Source organism: Xiphophorus couchianus, chromosome 8, assembly GCF_001444195.1.
Source record: "Xiphophorus couchianus chromosome 8, X_couchianus-1.0, whole genome shotgun sequence".
Taxonomy (NCBI): domain Eukaryota; kingdom Metazoa; phylum Chordata; class Actinopteri; order Cyprinodontiformes; family Poeciliidae; genus Xiphophorus; species Xiphophorus couchianus.
In genome coordinates, this window is record NC_040235.1 from 15,287,842 (window position 1) to 15,308,197 (window position 20,356).

Genomic DNA, 20,356 nt, shown 5'->3' on the forward strand with positions numbered 1-20,356 from the left:
AGCTACCTAGTGGAAGCAAATAATTTAGAAATTTTGCCTGCTGAATAGTTCTTCATCAAGTTGCTCTCCATGTAGACTAAAATGAAAATCGTCCTATCTGCAGGATTCTCTGATAGGCAGATTTCACTTTAGATGATTAGAAAAGGTAAGTTCACTTATATTCAGCTTGTCTATGGAAAAATATAAGTCTTCTGTTGTGACAGAAAAGTCCCATGGTAAAAATTCCCAGTAAGATTTGCTAGAAATTTTTCAGAAAGGCGGTTCTGCTTTTCAGTCATCGATATGTGCAAGAGTTGAGTGTTTGTGAGATATTAGTTGAGAGATTATCAAAAGGCAATACAAAAACAATCATCAATATCTTAGACATGTTGCACATTTTATGTTTATGAGTTTATTTTGATATATTTGTCAAGGTCACCTGAATCTCCGGGTCCAATTCAGGAGATGTTGGGTATGGTTGCCCAAAATAACTAATATCAACATCATTAACTGTGATACAGAACTAACAAATACACATAATGATACTAAAAAGTTAAATATCCAGAAAATCTGTAGTAGGATGTTTAATATTCCTTTTGTCAGTGATTGTTGTTCAAAGGGAAATTATTCTGAATAATCTTTAACAAATCAATAACAATGAAGGAGTTGATTAAAAAAGTTCAAAGCTCTACTCCAGATGTGGCCCTTGTCCCTTTTCCTTAGATCTGAATGAGGTCACTCCAGGTGCTCTGGCTATTCTGCACAAACTAACACACATGTAAGTCTAATTTGTTCCCTCAAATTAGTCACAAATGTGTTTTTCTAAGTATCTGTGTTAGCATTGCTTATGGACCGACTTAGCATCCCAGATAATCCCTAGGAAAGGAGATAACCCCCGATGGGGGGATATTATACTTATCAAAAGTTGAGTCAACAGAGCATTGACATCAAGCACATTTTTTGGTACTTTAGGAAAATCATTTCTTTAACAAACAACTTGTGCAACATATGTTCCATGAATGTGATGTTTTTACTGACCAGAGTTTTCGTCCACCCTCTCTTCCACGGTGTGCTCCTTTTGATGGACCCACTCACTGTTGCACTTGAAGTAGATCTGGGTGGCAGGTGTGGCTTTGCAGTACAGGTTAACTGGCTTGTTCTTCACAATGTAGGCCTCCTCCGGTTCCATCAAAAATACTGGAAGTGGCTCGGGTGGATCTGAGGGGAACGTTTCAGGCAGCTCACCCAGACCAATGAAATCATCGTCAACTGTAAAGAGAAAAACTTTGTCACATGATGGGAGAAGGAGGGAAAACATTGAAGAACTAGTGAAGACAGACATAAAAGCAATTATGGAAAAAACAAGGATCAGTTTTGAAAGAAAAAAGGAGGCAGAAGACAGTGGGGGAGTATTATAACCAGTCTTTGGATGAGATAATCCATTTCACAGAGCACACACAGTGAAATCCCTATCATTTGATATTTTGGAATGTTTACACAAGTGTTTTAGAGCGCAGGAAATTCTGGGATTCCTCTCAGACCAATAAGCCTGCATGGATTTACAGAAATTCGCCCTCACTTGGTCATACCACAACCAGCGATTGCTGAGCAATGAAAGAGCAGTGACGCCAGCCAGAGCCAATAACGAGAAACAGAATTTGTAGGTTGACTCCGAGGAACTAAAGTTATAAGCTCTTCTAGCTGTGCCTCCAATTTTCTCTTGTCTTCTCCCTCTTTGTCACTCTTTCTCACGCACACACACAAACAACAGCTCACGCAGACAACCCGGATGCAGGCAGCACATCTAATGACCTCGGGCTTTTGGCCCAGTTTGTGCCATGTGCCATTCCTCAGATACTTCTGCAGTAGACAGATACGCTTCCCTGTAATTACAAGTCTCTTTCATCTCTGTGTCTTAAATCACAAACGCTCAGCTGCATGTGCATGCGCATACAAGTGCACAAACACACAAAGAAAAGCTCACAGTCGTACAAATACACAGGCGTGCACGCCCAAGTGGGCCCAGCTAACTTTCTAACTCTTTGAAGAAAGCAGGATAAGGCCTATTCGCCACCCTATTTGTCACCTCCAGAACTGTTCTATTCTTACCATTGAACCGGTAGACATCAATTATTCACGAGTGTGAAAGAAAGAAGGCAGAGTAATAGAGACAGAGACACAGAAGGAAACAGAAGGAAGGAACAGTGAGAGCAGCTAAGCCAGACAGACATAGATTGATATGTCGGAATTGAGCTGGGCAGACAGACAGAAACGTAACGCAGGAGGACAGGAACAGGAAGGCAGACTCTTCGGATAACAATAGAGTTTATCAGCCCAATCAGTAATTCTTCCATGGCCCTCCATCTATCTGCCTCCCTGACCTGTGTGGACATGATGGAGTCTTGTTGTCTGACAGAAGTTGCCTCGTGAATGCTTTTGGGAGCACTAAATAACATCTTGACTGAGCAGATATCTCCCTGCGATGTTGCTCTAATGTTATCTATCCCTCCATACCTGCCAGTGGACTGAGGCTGATTGCTGGGAAATGAAAGTGCAGGAGGAGCCAATCATCAAATGAACAAAGCAAACCTCACCGAGGTGAAAGAGTGTGTGCCATTACAGTATCTTGGAAAAGTATCTATTCCCACTACAAGTTTCATAGTTTTGTACTTTATGTGTTATATTGGCATTTTACACAAACACAAGCATTGCATTGTAGAAAATTTAAAGTGCACAAACAAATGTTATATTATTCAGACCTCCCTAAGTCAATTCTAAAACAAGGGAAGTCTGGGCCTCCCTTCTTAAGTTGCTACCCCCGCGACCCGACCCCAGATAAAGCGGAAGAAAATGGATGGATGTCCGATCAAAAGTACCTTTCCAAAATAAGCAGGTGTTATTTTGGAAGAATAACACTTAAAGAAAAGCATGCTTTTCTTTCAAGTTCATATTTTTATATTAAAATGTTTTTTTTACTGCTCTGATCTAATATTCTAAACTTAAATGTCTAGTTAAATGTCATCTTTTTGACAACTATGACCAGCTTCCCTCACCCTGCTTCTGCATAAAGACATAACAGCATGATGCTGCCACCACTGTGTTACACTATAGGAATGGTGTGTTCAGAATGATGTCCAGTGTTACTTTTCTACCACACATAACAGTTTGGATATAAAAACAATACATTTTTTTGTTTCACCAGACCAGAGCACCTACTTTGACATGTTCGCTGTGCCACCTACATGGCTTGTGGAAACCTGGAAACAAAACTACCTGTAGCTTTCTTTCAAAAGAGTTGTTCTGTTAACAGATTCTCCAACATGATCTGTTCCTCTCTGCAGCTTCTCCAGTGTTACCATGTGTCTACTGGCTGCTTCTCAGATCATTTCTCCTATTGTTGGCCCTGTCAATTTAAGTGTACTGGGCATGTCTTGTTAGGCTTACAAGTTGTGCCTTACTTTGTGTTTTTAGATGATAGATTGAACACTCTTATGTAATATTCAACGGCAGATATATTATTTTGCAACCTATGCCTGATTTAAACTTCATCACATGTTTTTCCCTGACATGTCTGCTGTGTTTGTTGGTCGTCCAGAAGTTTTTTGTTTGCCAATGTTCTCTAACAATTGTCCTTCACAGAACAGCTGGATTCATACAAAGAATAAATCTTACACAGATTTATTGCAGTAGTTCTTCTGAAAGCAATTAGATGTACGAGATTTGTTTTGCGGTATCAGAATAAAAAGAAATGCATGTCAGACTTTTAAAATTGTAAAGATTTTATAGAACCTGTATTGAAGTTTTTGAGTTCAAGATGTACTGAAACTTTTCCATCAAGAAAAAGAAGTTGGAAACTTTCTCCTCCATTCAATTTTGCAAGTAATGTCTTCATAAAGCTAAAGTCTTATTCACCAGACCTTGGGTTAGTCTTTTCTTTTGTGCAACATAGTCCTCAGTCCACCCACATACTCAGCCAAAGGGACCATGACCCAGAAACAGGCAAAGAGAGCCAAGGAAACTCATTAAAGATTGTGTTAGCCTTCTTTCGCCCTCCATTCCCATTATCTCTCCATCTTTCTCTCCCTCCTGGCTCTGTTGCCTCTGTCAAACTCTGAGGCAGAAAGATCTGAGGCAGCCAAGAAAGTGCAGCTCCCTTACAACCAAAGAGAGGCACGCGTCTAATGTGCTCATGCACATACAAACGCTCAGAATGGTTACACGCACACCGGCGCACACGGCTTTGCTCACAGATATTCGAACTCATCAGCTTCCTTAGTCCTAGAAATAATAAATTCAAGCGTTTTGCACGAGCTCTGCAGTAAAAAAAAAAAAACAAATTGCAAAAAATATCAGCAAAGGAGTATAAAAGGAAACCTCATGGCAGTATAAGAAACCCTGACTTTTACCAGTCCTTCTGCCCCCACCTCCCTCCCATCACTTGGCATTTCAGCGTCTTTCACCTCACACACGAGAAACAATAAAACTAAAGAGACATCTTTACAGAACATTTTTTTCTTAAACCCTATTTTTCCAAAATGTGAAAGGAAATGTTTTTCCTCTGAGTTTTGAAGTTGCATCCTTTTAGCAAAAGCATTAATAAAGAATGCTCCCCCTGTTTGATATGCACTTTAGATTTTCCTTAAGCATTTGTATTACTCTGCCTTTCTTTTAATACAAAAACCCCCTGAACAATCTGCAAATTGAGTGTTTAAAATTTTATGAAATATATCCTTGCAGCGCTTTTCTTTTAATTATGTTTTGCTCTGTAATTGAGGTAAGTTTTTCTAATTCATGTGTAAATTGTGACTTTATAATCAAATATTTTAAGGCACAAATTGAATATTACTTGAATTTTATATGGACTTCATATTTCACCAGCAAAAAATGTAAAAAATAAATTATATAAAAACAGATACTCAAGTGAGAGCTTGTCAAGTGGATACAAATGCCAAATACTTCACTGCCAGATAGGAGCAACCACAGTCCAGAGTACCACTGAAAAGAAGGATGAAAACAGGCTGAGTTATCTGAAGCTTTACAATCAGACTTCCTTTGCCTTGAGTCACTCTGAAATAACGTAGTAGATTATAGTGATGGAGGATAATGTTTTGAGATGATCAAAGTCAATCAACTAGTCTAATGAAGTACATGTTGTATAGCTTGTTCTAAATCAAAACATATAAGGTGGCAAAATAGAGCTGAATGAGGCATAAAGCAATATGTTCTCATATGAGGCTAAATAAACATAATGATTCCCACTGAAATGGTATTAACATAATATAAGTGACAGGCTGAATAATGGTGGTAGTTGATAGCACCTTGCAGAAAAACAATCCTGGGTTCAAAACCTGGCCTTGGTCTTCTGCGTGGAATTTGCATGTTATAACATTTTAAAAAACAGTGAGAACCAACAAAAGTGCTAAACATAAAATAAGAAAGAATAAAAACTATAAAACTCAATAAAATACTGAAAAGAAATACATGTAAAAGTTTGAGCAACAATTGACATAAAATAAAATCCAAATAAATTCAATAGCTAATAGGTTGAAAACAAAACCCAAAAGATGAGTCTGCAGAGAAGATTTTAAAATATCTGGTAATATCTACAAGGCCTTTCTAATTTGTAATGACTATGCCTTCCACAGTTTTGAATTTGCAACAACAAAAACCATATCGATCCTTGGCACATCCAACAACAAGCGGTCAACTCTAAAATGGACAAGCAGCCAGTGCTGAGAGTCTGGGTGAAAATAGGCTTGTCATTGTTTCCCCCCAGAACTGTATGTGAAAAGAGTGAAGGGTTGTATACTTTGCCAAAAGTACATCGAACTCCAAAAGCATGAAAAGATGGCATGGCAAAGTCCTAAATAATGACCCCCAAACCTCTCTGACAAGTAATAAAGAAGATCCAAGACATAGTGAGTCCTTTAATGATTGAACCACTTACTTGTCCTTGTGACAGGTGTGGAAGAGTTTCAGTTACTGAATACAAGCAAAAGATCAAGAAAAAAGAGGTAATGATTAGGGGGTGCAGTTAAAGTCAAGGCAACATACCTGGATGGAGTAGCAGCCAGTGGTCATGACCATGAGTTTCTTAATCGCTGTGTAACTACTAGGTTCTGAGCAACTACAAGTGAATACCCTACATAAAGCAAGCTGCATATTTGATATTATTCAAATACCAGTATATATATTTTTTACCTTGAAAAACATTAAAGCTGCTTCAGGAAAAATACAAAACCACAGTACAGAAAATCAAAACTGCACAAACTGTATCGCAGGTAAATTATTTAAGCACATTACAGCATGTAGAGTACACCAAACAGACTGCATGTTGTATGGTTGCTGTGTATTCGGTGTGTGCAGCACTTCATTACAAAGGGAATCATGGGATCTTGTGGCACAAGATTAAAATTTCACTTACTGGCTTTTGGCTTTTCTGCTTACACTGCACCACACATGATTTTATCAGCAGCTATGCTACCCTGCAGATCTCAGAGTATCTCTACTGCATTGTTTCACAGTTACACAAATGCTTCTCAATTATTGCAGCGATGGCCCAATGATAACATTATATGCTCTTATGAAACAATATGAAGATGCTTTGTGTGGACTGTTGAAGATTCACACACCTCAGGATGCTGGAAACTGTGAGTGAATGTGGCTCCTTGGCCAAGTTATGTGAGCTATTATTATTATCATATGTGGGGGAAATCAAAAAGCATGGTCAGTCGATGGCATCACAGTATAAGTTGCATTCCATGCTGACACTGTTGAACCCTGAATACCACAACCTTCAAACCAACACAAATATTCCAGACATGTTATAATGCACATAATTTGCTTCCTTACATCTAGGCACCTAGGAGGTCAGGAAACCATGTGACAGCAGCCTTGCCATTAGACAAGCCTAAAAGAAATGTATACCCCGATCAAGCCTGGATTGAAATATTCCACTCTGATTACATGTTTACTTCAAAACGCAGTTTGTAGTTAATGAAATATTTAATTATGAAAAAAGAAAGTGGGGATATTCTCAGAAATATTGCTAAAATCACTTGTCTCATTCTTATAGCTGTTGGTCTCATGAGCTGAATGTTTTTGTTACATCCCTATTCACTACAGAAATAAGAAATGTTGCCCAAGACTGGATTTTGTTCAATGTGTGAATGCATGTTTTAGAACCTAATAAAATGCTGGGAATCTGATGGTGCTGTGGAAGATAAGCTATCTATATCAGTGCTTGAGCAGATTTATTGTCCGGAGAAAAGTTATGTGTTAGTCAGAACAATGTTTTCCCTTCATCAGGGGTAAGTTGAGCATGAACAAGGATGAACTCTGGAACAAATCCTCTTTATTTCATTTCTTTATCTTTTTTTATCCATATCTCATTCTCTCTTACTTTCCCAAATTAACTTCTTGTCTCACTAATCCTTCTAATTATCAATACACATACAGGGAAAGTCCAAGCAAAACATTGGTCCATTCTCATCTAGTCATCTAACTGGGGATTTTACAAGGCAGATTTTTTGTAGCACCTACTCAGCTGTCATCTCAGTTATTAACAGGTTGATCAGTTCTACCTAAAAATGTGCTTTTGACACACCTACTGATTTTCCTGAGTGAACATAAACTATGGTAATTACTTTTTTCTGGTCAACAGTATTGGCCTGAATAAAGAATTATACATCCCACTAGCCTCAATCAATACACATGGTCCTTTCAAGAGCATCTCCTTTCAAAACCTTTAAAAGAAAACGGCAACACAGGTTTAAACTCATTTCTTTGTATTGGTGTTCTCATGCAATCTCTCTACTAGCTCAGTGTTTCATGCAAACTCCTATATCTACACACCCTGACCCAAGCTGAAGGAGGTATTGATTGCTACCAAGAACCAGTGGCCTCTTCCTTTGCAAGCAGATACTGTATTTAATAAATTGGATCCAAAATGAACCCAATCATTTCCGGTCTTAAGTCAATACAGATCAGAATCATTGCCTGGAGAAAGCTGTTATGAAACATGTTGGATTTTAAAAAGTCAGCAGGTTTCTGGAAGTCCCAGAACTAAGATAAAGATCTAGATTTCCAAGAATACACACAAACTGTTGCTTAAATAATGCTAGATGAACTAGTAAGATCCAAAAGAGTTACACATTTCAGTAAAACCCTGACCTCTCACAAAATCTAGCAAAATCAGTATATTCTAAGAATTGCTCTATAAAAACCATCGATTGGAAATTTGCTACAGAATTCCCATTGGTAAATTTTCAGAAAGAATCTCACAACTTTTAGAGAGAACAAGCCATCTCTATCAAGATAAAAGTTGTTTTCTGCTAACTTTGCAATGTTAGTCGTGTATTTCGCTTTGGGCGTGTTTACATGTTCTCTCTGATCGTCATCCCTGACCTTCACTTGGTTCTCTCGGGCAGCACCCTGGCAGGTGGCAGCTGGTCTTTGCCAGGGTCATGCTAAGCATCGGTCACTGTCTCTCCAGTCACATCAATGCCAGAAGAGACAAGGTCAAAATATGATGATAATAAACTTCATCTACTTTTAAGTTTATGTTATAAAGGAGGCAGGATTTAAAAAAAACTTTTTATCACATATTTAGATAGCAAGATATTAGATTATAAAGATATCACATACTCTTATGTGAAATAGAAACAACTAAAAACAAAAAAGTGGTCAGGAATTTTTTAAATGACAGAAAGCCTTTAAAAAAATGAAAAGGAAGACAATAATTAGTCCTGTGATAAGGAGGTGAAAAAGAGGTAAGCAGAGACCTGCATAGACCCGTTTAGTAAGATGATCTGAAAAGAGGTTTTGAAAAGATGAGATTCTTTGGGAAAAAATGAAAAAAGGCTAAATTAGGGTGAAAATAATACTTCTGTAAATGGTTGGAGAGAGCAATAGTGTGAGCTACTTCAAAAAAAGAAGCTGCACCAGGTATTTTTCTTACTTAATGTTCATATGAAATATGAGAGTATTGAACCTCCTTATTTAAGCCAAAAGTAATTATCTTCACTCCCACTCCACATGCACATCAGTTTAGACAAATCTCAGTACGGACTCAGTCCTAAAATTCCTTCTAGGGACACGAGTTGCAAATTAACAGACTTTAAAAATAGTAAGCAGTGTCTGTTTACACTGCTGCTGATGGACTTTAGCCCATTGATTGGCTCTCTGTTTCTCATGACTCAATAGACTGATTTTGTTTGAGCTCAGGAAACACTTTGTTCAATCCCACTAGACAACTGACCTTACAAACATATAGTGATAAAATTCAAAGGTAAGAAACCAAAACTCAATTCTTGTTGCAAAATAAAAATTAAAGGATGCTCATCATCATTTCTGCAACATGTCCATTGTATCTGTGTTTGGGCTTGTGGCTCATTCAAGCCCATGCAAAATGTTGGGAATTATACGTAGATGAAAGATTAGCATCAAATGCACAAGACATTGGGGGTGCTGTGGTGGCGCAGGGGCAGCGCACGACCCACGTATTGAGGGCCTTAGTCCTCGTGGTGGTGGTTGCAGGTTCGATTCCCAGCCTGGCAACATTTGCCGCATGTTTTCCCCCTCTCTCATTACCCTGTTTCCTGTCAAACTACTTACAAATAAAGGCCACTAGAGCCAACAAAACCTTAAAAAATGCACAATGCACATCATCACATTAATTGGCCAATCCAAGCCACAATGGCTATCCAAGATGAAAGTAATGACATAAATTTAACAGTTCACCGGTAGTTTGTCCAGTGAAATGTTGTCTACCTTTGAGATTGACCATATTATGATTTATCACCAGACTTTAAGCTATCTGGCTCTAAAATGTAACATTTGGCTCTAAATTAGAGGAGTATTGGAGATTAACACTCCTTCAGATGCTTCAGAATGTAGCAACTTAGTTTTGACAGGTACCAGTAAATTTTCTTATATTACTCAGGCGCTGGCAGCTTTCAGATTATCGCATTTCACATATAAAATACTGATTGAACTTGGAACATTGTGGTTGTCAGAGCTGGTCATCCCCTTTATGCCCCTATGTTATCTACATTCCCAGGGCAGCTTTAGGTTGAATGTTGCAAAAGTTCACATAAAACTGCTGGTGTAAGGTTTTTTTTTCTATTCTGCACACTAGCACTATTAAACCATCTACCTCTAGATATTAGACAGGCATGTTCAACTAATCTTTATAAGTCAAAATCTATAAACTTTAAATCTTTGCCATTTCTCTGTAATTTCAAAAATCTTTCATTTGCTTGATTTCTGGTCACCTTATTGTGATTTTTATTGACATATTTATTTCATTTACCACTTTCTTGATTGATTTGACATAACAAGGCTATACTTAGCCTTGTTATTGAGGTCTGTTGCCACTTTTCATAGAATAACTGCTTGTTTTTTTAAGTCTCTTCTTTTAAAAACATTACATGATAGCATAGTACATCAGTTTAGTGTGGAAGCTGAACATATTTAAAACATATTTTAAATCTTTATCATGACTACCAGTGTAATTGAACTCTTGATTTATTTATTTTGCTACTTTTCTCCTTTTTCCATTTTATATTTTCTTACTATTACCTTTATTTTGGGATTTTTCTTTTCACCTAACAGGCCAACACCCTCTCCTCAAGTCCCCATCCATCTATTTGCTCATGGATGAAGAGTCTCCTTGGTGGTTGATCGGAGAATGATGCCGCTACTTAGAGAGTCAGAGTCCATCGGCACTGAGGAAGTATAGTAGCAAGGAGACAGAGAAAAGCTCCAGAGGAGAAGTGGCTCCCTGGGGCGTTGTAGCCGTGATGGGTGAGCTGTCAAACGCCCCATTGTCCAAATTACCCTGCAAGCACCATGTCACCACACGGGACTAATTTACGGCGCGGTCTGGCACACACATTGCTTGTAGAGAAGTCCGAGGGAGGGACAACAGAGAAGAGGGGTGTAAAGGAGAGTGGGGCATCCGGCCAAATACCTTCAAGAGGTACAACGGTGGTTTGAGTACAACCAGTACAAGACGGACCCAATTAACGTCACGCAGGTTTGATCGCTGCTGTCTTTATGCTTGGAGTCTTCAGTGACATGTGTCAATATTAATATGTCACGCACGGATGCTTTCCCGCCCACCCACCATCACAGCCCATGCATTCAGTGGTGCACAAACACTTTAATCCAGTTCAAAGCAGCCGCTGCATAACTCCCCTGCTTGACTTCACTTCCTGACGACTGGTCGTTTCTGCACAAGCTGGCAGACCCATTCACTTGTCAACCGTCACACCCCTGGGTGCCCAAAGCCAGACAGGGCCGTCACCCTGCCCCACACTGACCGGTGGGCTGTGGAGTAAAGCTGCTCCTGTCAGGAGAGACATGCGGCACTCCCTGACCCCCTCACTGTGCCCAACAGCCTGAAGAGATGCTCTGAATTTGGTTAATTGGCCAAGAGCAGTGGGACATGCAATTCAGCTAAAGACTAAAAGAAAAGAAATAAAATAGAACAAGAAAAATATCAACCACGTTCAGTGCTTCCTGCAGCCTTAATAGTTGGACTTTAGTTTTGTTTTTTTATATCACTCTTAGGTGCATCCTGTTGACGTCTACATCCAGAAAGGTTTCCGCTTCTAAAAATAGAAAAATATGTCAATTTCCACAAGAAAGTAAACAATAATACAAAAACAATAGACAAATAGACAACTGGGTACTTTGAACACATCAAAGTTACCTATAAGATAAAATCAAGTTAAATTGAGTCTTAAAATAAAATCTTTTAGATATGTCTAAAGCATGTCAGACATCAAATGGAAATCTTCATTTTAGCTGAGATAAGCTGAAATATGAATTAGCTTTGCTTGTGAGGGGAGACGAAGTCTGGAGCTTTTACTTTCAAGCATTTTTGCACTTGTCGCATCCTATTGAACTCTGTACATCATGCAGCTTCAGCAGTAATCAGAATTTCAAAGGATAACTGGATATGCAGAGTGAAATCAGGGCAATGGGTAGATTCAGTGTTGAAATGACATTTATTACTCTATAATTTTCTCAGGGTTAAGGTTAGGGTTTTAAGCATGCAACTCTGACTTTGCATTAAAATCTAGGTAATATGTGGTATTTCTTTATTTTCATTACCAGGACTATCAATTTTCCAGCTTTTAAAAACATCTGAATTTGCATTCGGCATAAGTAAATACAAAATTGTTTTTGTCCACAGCAAAAGGAAGGGGATGGTTAGTGCTGCCAAACTTTATGCACCATAAATCCACATGAAATTCTTCATCAGTTTTGAAACAACAACTTTTAAAAGCCGTGGTCTAAACGTTTCATTTTAAGTACAGATTTTACAACTAACTTTTACTAGAGGTGGTTATAGTTATGATGCCTACGCAATGAAAACATGACATAAGACTCTTTGTTCACTTTAGAGCTCAAAATAGACAACAGTTAAAAAAATTAAGAGATATTTACACACATTTTGACAGATGAAAACAACTAGCGGTTCAGTGGGTTATCAGCATATCAAATTAAAGAGGCTTTGCTTCTTCATGCCTGGATTATTATAATGCCTACCCATGTTTAATCAAAACCTCCCTACATGTGTTGCAGGTCGTTCAGAGTGCTGCTACCAGGATTCTGACAACATCACCCAAATTCTCACATGTGATTGCTGCCAATGCATCTACATTTGCTCCTGGTGTATTTTTGAGTGCATTGTAAGATTCTTGTTCTGACTAGGTAGAGTGTTTCATGGGCAGCCACTGAGTTATATCAGAGAACTCTTGCATTGATTTGTCCCCAGCAGATTCCTAAGCCACAGTGATCAGGACCTGCTGATAGCTGCCTACACTAAGGTGAATACAAAAGATGTTTTCTTTACTGGCTGTTCTTTGGATGCTCAGATCAGCAAACTCTGTAGCTTCCTTTAAACGCCAGTTAAAAGCTTATCTTTTTTAATTTGTGTTGTTAAACATTTCTTGTGTTAATGTTTATTGTGAAGTGCTTTGCAATTTTTTTATATAAAATGTGCTATATAAAAAAGGTCTTCCTTAGATTACTTACTGCCAGAATGTCAGTTTGGTTAGCCTCAAATTTGTACATTTAACAGAAAATGGCACATGATTAAAAAAATAAGTTTAAACTCATTGCATAGGAAAAAAATTACCTTGATCACGTTTAATTCTTGCTAAAATTGCTTAAATCTGGTTTAGCAATATTAGACCAAATTTACCATTTAATCAAGAGATCTATGACACAGTTTGGGTAAATTTGTTCATTCAAACATATTTTCAATATAAAGATTCTAAGGCAACATATCGGAATGAATGCATTGTTGTATGCTTTAGAATCCATACAATATTGCAGTAATCCCCCGAAAACACAAAGCTAAATTTCGCTATCATTTGCTTATTTTGTGGTTTCTGTGCTGCACAAAAATGTAAATTCGCTGAAGAGGAGGCACTACCTCCACACATGTCCACACATACTTCACACATGCCCACCTTGCGTGTGTATCCTGAAGCACTTTAAATGTCCCAGCCTTTTCTCAAACAGGAAAAGAAAGCAAACTAAATTACAAACTAAAAATGTGTGAGACAAAGTCCCTGAGCACAGCCTACTCTCCATGTCTGTCATTGCCTACTTATGCCCTGGAGAAACATAGGCAACCAACATACCTACATCAACACCCTAAATCCCATTCTCACTATCTTGTCAACCAAATAGCAAGGTAAGGGGAAAATAAAGTCATGTAGAGATATTAGGCTATTTTTTTTTCCACTTAAAAGTTCGGCTGCTTGTTCAGCTAGTCATAAAATAAGAAAAAACAAGTATTTTCCCAATCAGGGAATGTGACATTATGGAGTGCTACAAGGCTGAACTGACAACACTCTTTCGTAAGGAAGTTGTTACTCCAGGAAGATAGATCAAAGCGAGCTATTTTTAACATAATAGAGTGTAAAAATGAATGAATAAATAAAGCCAGAGCTAAACAGAAGAGTTATTTAAAAGAATGTATATTTTTTTACAGAAGCATGATGGCTTTTAATTTAAGTAAGTAGAACAAGGACTGAGACTATGATGGGTTGCTCTTTCGGTACATCATACTTTTGCAGTTTGGGGCATTTTTTTCAGCCACAGGTGGTGATGGTTTCTACACACCTGAGGAATGTTTTGAATTAACCCAGAACAGACTTCAGTGGATCCCAGCAAAACTGAATGCAGTGGAGTTCCACCAATTTACAGATTAATAGTCATATATTCTGCATATATTCCATATTAGCAGCAGAAAATGGCCTATTTACACATTTTTCCATAGCACATATCTAAAATTTCTGGGAAGAATAAACACTTCAGTGCACATTATTGGCTAGCGCTTACTAATCAGCCAATCCAGGAGTGCCTTTAAGCTTCATTGCTGCCGATTGGTTGCACCCCCAAGAGGATAAGGAAGACCATACATGTTAGCTTCTACGGTAGTGCAAAGACTGTACGGATTCAACATATCAACATATATTTGATGTTTGAACTGTTAAAATATGCAGTTATAAGCATTTTGAGAGGGATTTCAAGTTTTGGTTGATTTCAGCTATTCTCGGCCAGTTGTCCCTAAACCCCCCAAATATCAAGGTCCACTCAACAGCAAACATGTTTTATTGTATTCTTTTGCTCTTATGTCAACCTGTCAGAAACTATTTTGAACCTGTGTCTAGATTTCTTAGGAAATCTAAGAGTTAAAAATCTGTACATTTAATTAATGACTCCTGGTTTGAGGACTAGAAACAAACACAAACAAGAAATAAGAGTTACATTTTCTTAACAATAGTTATTAAGAGGAAATTAGATTTGGCAAGTAAAAGCTGCACAAAAACCATAGATCAAAGGCTGGCAATATCTCTTTTGCTGTTTTTTGAAACTGCATCCTCATGGAATATGAGAAGATCAGGATTTACTGTATGCTGTAATGCACCAGGCATGGGTGCATGCCCTAATTCAGGCTTTGACAGTGAGTGGTGTTAGGTATTTGCATGTGAGTTCTTGTGTCTATGTGTGATGGTAGAATTAATGTGACATGGCAGGTGTAATGCAGAATCATAAATCTCTGGCCTGGGAACACCAGAGGGGGAGCAGGAGGTGATATACATTAAAGGGCACACACACCACAGCTCGGATGCCGATAATAAAAACAAGACCCGGCCGCGACAGCCAGCTAAAAGACACGACTCCATATCTGGCCCTGAGGGCTGTGACATGCACTCACACAGTCAGACACACAAAACACCAACTCTATCCGCTTTTCTCGCCGTTTATGACGCCGCTTTCAGCCCAGCAGCTCAAGTGTTAGATGTGGTTGTAATGCTGTTAAAATCTTAATACTGTTATACAAGCTTGCTGTTGTACAACATGCTAAAATCTTTACTTACTGTGCATGCTGCATCACGTGGGACTAAAAGCAACATGACAGCACTTCATTTGGGAATAAGACTGTCCCAATCAGACGACATTCTAACACAGCTCATTGTCAAAATAAGCCTGACCAGCTGATCAGCAAGTCTCTCAACAGACTGCTCAGCAACTGTCACTATCAGAGTTTATGCTCATTTATTGCACTAATGCTTTTAATCCCAATTACAAATATATGCTTAGTTTACATGTACAATATCAGTCACATATTTAGATCCAAAAGGGCCTTGCAAAAATACGCTTCCCAGTTGAACTTTTTTCATTTGTCATATTTGCACATTTAGTCAAACTTAAGTATATTTGATTGAGATGTTATGCAATTCACTAGTAAAAGGTGAGATAAGATTCTTTATTCTCTATTGCATGTATAGAAGATGAGAAGTTTCCTTTAGCACCTACCAATAAAAAGACCACAGTGGATCATTGTGAAGTGGGAGAAAATGCTACACTCTTCTCAAAAATTCTTATAAGTTGAACATTTTAAAAGTGTGATGAACATCTCCATCCAGCCCCATGGAAAATATAGCTGTAGAACCACTTTCTGCAGCAGTTACAACTGGAAAATGCCTGAGGTTTGTCTCTACCAACTTTGCAAATGTAGAGAAACGTTTGTGAATTCTTCAAACCTATGTAGCTCAAGCTTATAGTCAAAATGGATTTAGTGTTGATTCAGATCTTGTCACAAATTTTGAGCTGGATTTAGGTCTGAACTATAACTGGGCCATTCTAAAGAGCGGTTTTTTTCCTGAACCATCTGGCTTTTTCCCACTGGTAAGTGAACCTCCATGCCAGTCTAACGTTCCACCCTCAGAGCATGACGCTGACACCTCTCCATAACTTTATCCTTGACATTTCTGCAGTGTTCTTTTGACTTTAGGATACTGTTTGCTGTTACACAACAGCTGTAATTGTGTGATTGTACTAAAATTACATTACACATAGGTGGCTATTTACTAATCAGGTAACTTATAGAAGAATTACACTTTACTTAAGGGTATTAGAATAAAGCAGGATGAATGAAAAGTGCATGTTTCACTTTTCAGATTTGTGTCCTTCACAATTATCCGTAGCTCCTTCTTGGTTTAAAACATACCTATAAAATTAAAAGGCAGAGAAAATAAGGTTATATAAAAAGACCTTTTCAATTCTCTGCATCTCGCCCATTCATTTTTAATGGGTAAGCATTTCAACTTTCTGGTTCTTCACAGTTGCACACAGCGAGTGAGCAAAGATGGTGCAGCTGTGGAAAAATACTTTCTCAGAGTTAAAACAATAATTAATGCAGCCTCTTATCTGAATTTCTGAGAACACTTGATATTCAGCTCACATTCACAATCATAAACATTCATTTCATTAGACTTGCATTCTCGCAAATAGAACATAGCTTTTCTTTCACATAGGCTAAGTGTTTTTTAAGTACATTTTCAACGCCCTGTGCTGTTTTTTATATATCCATATTTTGTCTATGCTGAACTGATTTAGAAGGGCGAAACCGTAAAGGAACAAAGAAGTAATTGCAGCTCATTTGCCTTCCCCACCATAGCTGATCTGCGGAGAGAAATTTTCCCCTAGTATTTTATAACAACGCTGACTTTCCCTGCATGCTCATTTAAGGGTAGCCAGGATTCCTGCTAGGATTATAGCTAAAAAGAAAAAGGCTTTGTAAGCATTCTCAGGAAATTGCACCTTGCTGGTTTCTACACACAGGCTCTACATAATGCACATGTACAATTCCAGCAGGGCGGTGGCTGTGTTGTACTGAGGTGCATCAAGGCACTCTGCGCTGACTCTGGACCTGCGAAAGGTGCTTATGTACACTACTTTACATGCAAATCCCTCTTTAGTTTTTTATATTCTACAATGCATTGCACCAAATGAAGGTATTGTGTTAGTTTCTTTTCTTTTTGCAATATCAGTTTGAAGCGGAATGAAAACATAGCTGCAGGACAGGGCGTCAGAGTCACGCTCGAAGTTACAGGCTCCATACAAAACTTTATCCAGTGTCAATGATCAGCTGCAGTGCATCTGGTGATGAGATTGAATGTAGCTATGTAGTCACAAACTCTGATAAACTGACCTATGTAGACTAACTACTGTCCGTTTTTATGCACTGCATGTCACATATCGCCGGTTACGGTACATTTGAAAAATAAAAGGAAAGAAATTATTTTTTTGAGATATGCTGTCACCACCATGTTTTACTGAGTGTTCAGGGTAATGCAATGCGTAGTGTTAGTTTTCAGTCTTAGTATTTTCTGGCCTGCATCTTGTCCCACATGTTTGCTGTGTCTCCTACATGGCTTGTGAAAAATCTACAAAATGGCCTAGACAGATCAGATATGTTTATACGTTTAAATCACATGCAACTTGATTTTTAACTAATTAGGTAGATTTGGATTTTATTTTTAAGTAACAGTAAATAGAGTGAATGCAAATTTCAAAAGATTTAAATGCCTTTGCAAGTCATTGTATAACTTTCTGTTTACTGTTCTGTTATGAATTGTGATTTATAAAAATATTAAAGATCTATTTTAAGTTTTCATCCCATTTGTTGTAATTTGGAAAAAAATGCATTCTTGTGCTCTCACCAATCTGATGTTTTGTCAGTTTATATTACATAAGAAGATAGGCTAATGTATCTAGCAACCTCTGGTCCACAGAAAGGAAGCCATCAACCAAGCTGGAGAATAATCATTGTCTTTTTGCACTCACATCTGGCGAAGAAGTGACCAGAATGCAAAACCACTTATGCAGTTCATGAAAATACGAATGAATGTTGCAAAATTTCTTCTCAGTGATTTGTCTAAAAGTGAAAAACATAACTGTCAAGAAAATGAAAGTAAGAAGAAGAAAAAGGTGCAGAAAGAGTAAAATTACTTTGCATAGAAGACATTGACTCACTGGAACTTGATAAGTAGGAAGATGCATCATTGTGAGTCATTCATTGTGGCCTTTATCTCTGATTCAGAAAATCTTCACTTCAACATTTTATCATTTTATATCTTGGCTGGAGATCTAATTAAAATTCAGTCCTACAGATTTATAATCCCAAAAATATATCCAGTATTGGTATCCATGTAAAAGAAAGTATACAATATAAACACACACTCAATATTTTCTTATTGATTGGCTATCCTCCACATATTTCATATGCACACACACCAGCATGCACACACCCCACAGTTGTTAATGGATGTGTTAAGAAGATAAGACACCAGCCAAAAAAGAAGGACACAAAGTAGGTGTGTGTTTGTTTTGTGAGTGTATATAAAGTGACTCCATTAGGCAATCACACACCCAGCTCCACTCACCAGGGGACTTCTGTCAGCCTGTGATTTGCCCGGTACCCCTCCCTCCTTCTAATCTTTTTGCAACTCAATGCTGAAATAGGTCAACCACATATAATGGAGGGGCAATGAGGAGCAAGTGTGCACCACCTTTTATGCTCCCCTTTGCACCCCACTCCTCCCCCCTTTCTCCACCATCCAGAAGCAAGCCACGGGCCCCCCCATGGACAAAGTGAAGGCGGCCTGCAGAGAAGACGACAACAACAGCCACAACATACCGACCTCCCAGCCACAACAATCATTTACACGGCCACGCTTGAACAGAGCAAGTTCCACTATTTCATATGGAACATGCACCCTCACAAGATGAATTCCCATCATTGGTTTATAAAGCTCATCTTCTCTAAATTAAATGAAAAACTGAGGAAATTGGAAATAGTTAATAATAGTGTGTATTGTGTGTAACTGTTTTCAGTCACTCCATCAGTGTTACCCCACATTCTGTAGCTGATTGTTCAAAAATCCCTAACAGGGATTATATTATTTCTGCATTAAAGAGGCAAAAGTTCAAAAGTAATGAGTTTGGTTGAAGAAATAGAAATAGAAATAGAAAGTTAGAAAGTTTTCTCAGAAAGTTTTGTTAAGTTTGTCAAAACGGCAAGGTCAGCAACAAAGGAAGCTAATGATGATGCATTATATTATCTATTAGCCACAGTTGTCAAAATAATCAATATCTCATCATAATCGATAATAGAAATATTACTTATTCAAAGATACTCATGTGTCAAAATCGATATAAAATTAGCCACCCAATTGCAGTTTTACTGGCAGTACTGAAGACACTCATCACCTCCCCTCCATGAAGTCAATCACCTTATCTGCTCTAAGTCACGTTCTGTGAACATGGTGAGTACCATTAGAAAAATCATGAGTGACCGTCTTTAGCTGACAAGGCACACAATACATGGTTCGAAAAAACGCTTCCACGCAGGCTACAAAAAGAAAATGCTGAAATATACCATAAGCATGAAGTAGCCAACCTCCAAGACGTCATAAGCTAACGCTAAATGTTTAAATGTTAGTTTCATGGACACAGAAAGCCCAATGATTGGTCTGAGTTCCCCCATCAAGATGTACTTCCCAGCTGTTAAGTTTCAAAACTTCAATACAATCCAAATTAACGCACTGAGAATTAACGCAAAATGTTGATCAGCTGACAGCTCTGATGGTAATTAAAGAGTGAAGCACTGAAACAAACCAGTGCAACCTACCCTGCTGCTGTAGTTTTTCTGAGAAAAAGTTAGATATCATCGTGACTGTGCTGTCTGTCCATCTGTCTAGTGGAAACACGCACAAAGACTGATAATCATTTAGCATTGTTTTATCTTTCGAGAGCTGCCTGTTCTGATTTCTATCAGAAACAAACTCTTTTGTTGAATTAAAAATAATTAAAAAATCTTTATCTGAAAGGAGCAGGAAAAATGATTGCCTCATTTTATATAAGCAGCTGCTAGATAAGGCTGACTAAGGTCAGATTCTGAACACAACACCAAATCCTTTTGCTACTAAAGCAAGAAATTATGTCTTAAAGTCACTGACTGTGAATAGACATTGATTATAAACAATATGGCAAGTAGAAAACA

At 38.1% G+C, this 20,356-nt stretch overlaps 1 protein-coding gene across 4 annotated transcripts in view; it reads right to left on the bottom strand.

Moving 5' to 3' along the window:
- The window catches only part of unc5cb (unc-5 netrin receptor Cb), a 143,277-nt gene that overhangs the window by 64,195 nt on the left and 58,726 nt on the right, over positions 1-20,356 (bottom strand). For all 4 annotated transcript variants that reach the window (XM_028025383.1, XM_028025381.1, XM_028025380.1 and 1 more), the window contains exon 2: positions 1,018-1,248. In XM_028025383.1, coding sequence (XP_027881184.1) covers positions 1,018-1,248 — 231 coding nt within the window. The remainder of the gene's footprint in view (positions 1-1,017; positions 1,249-20,356) is intronic.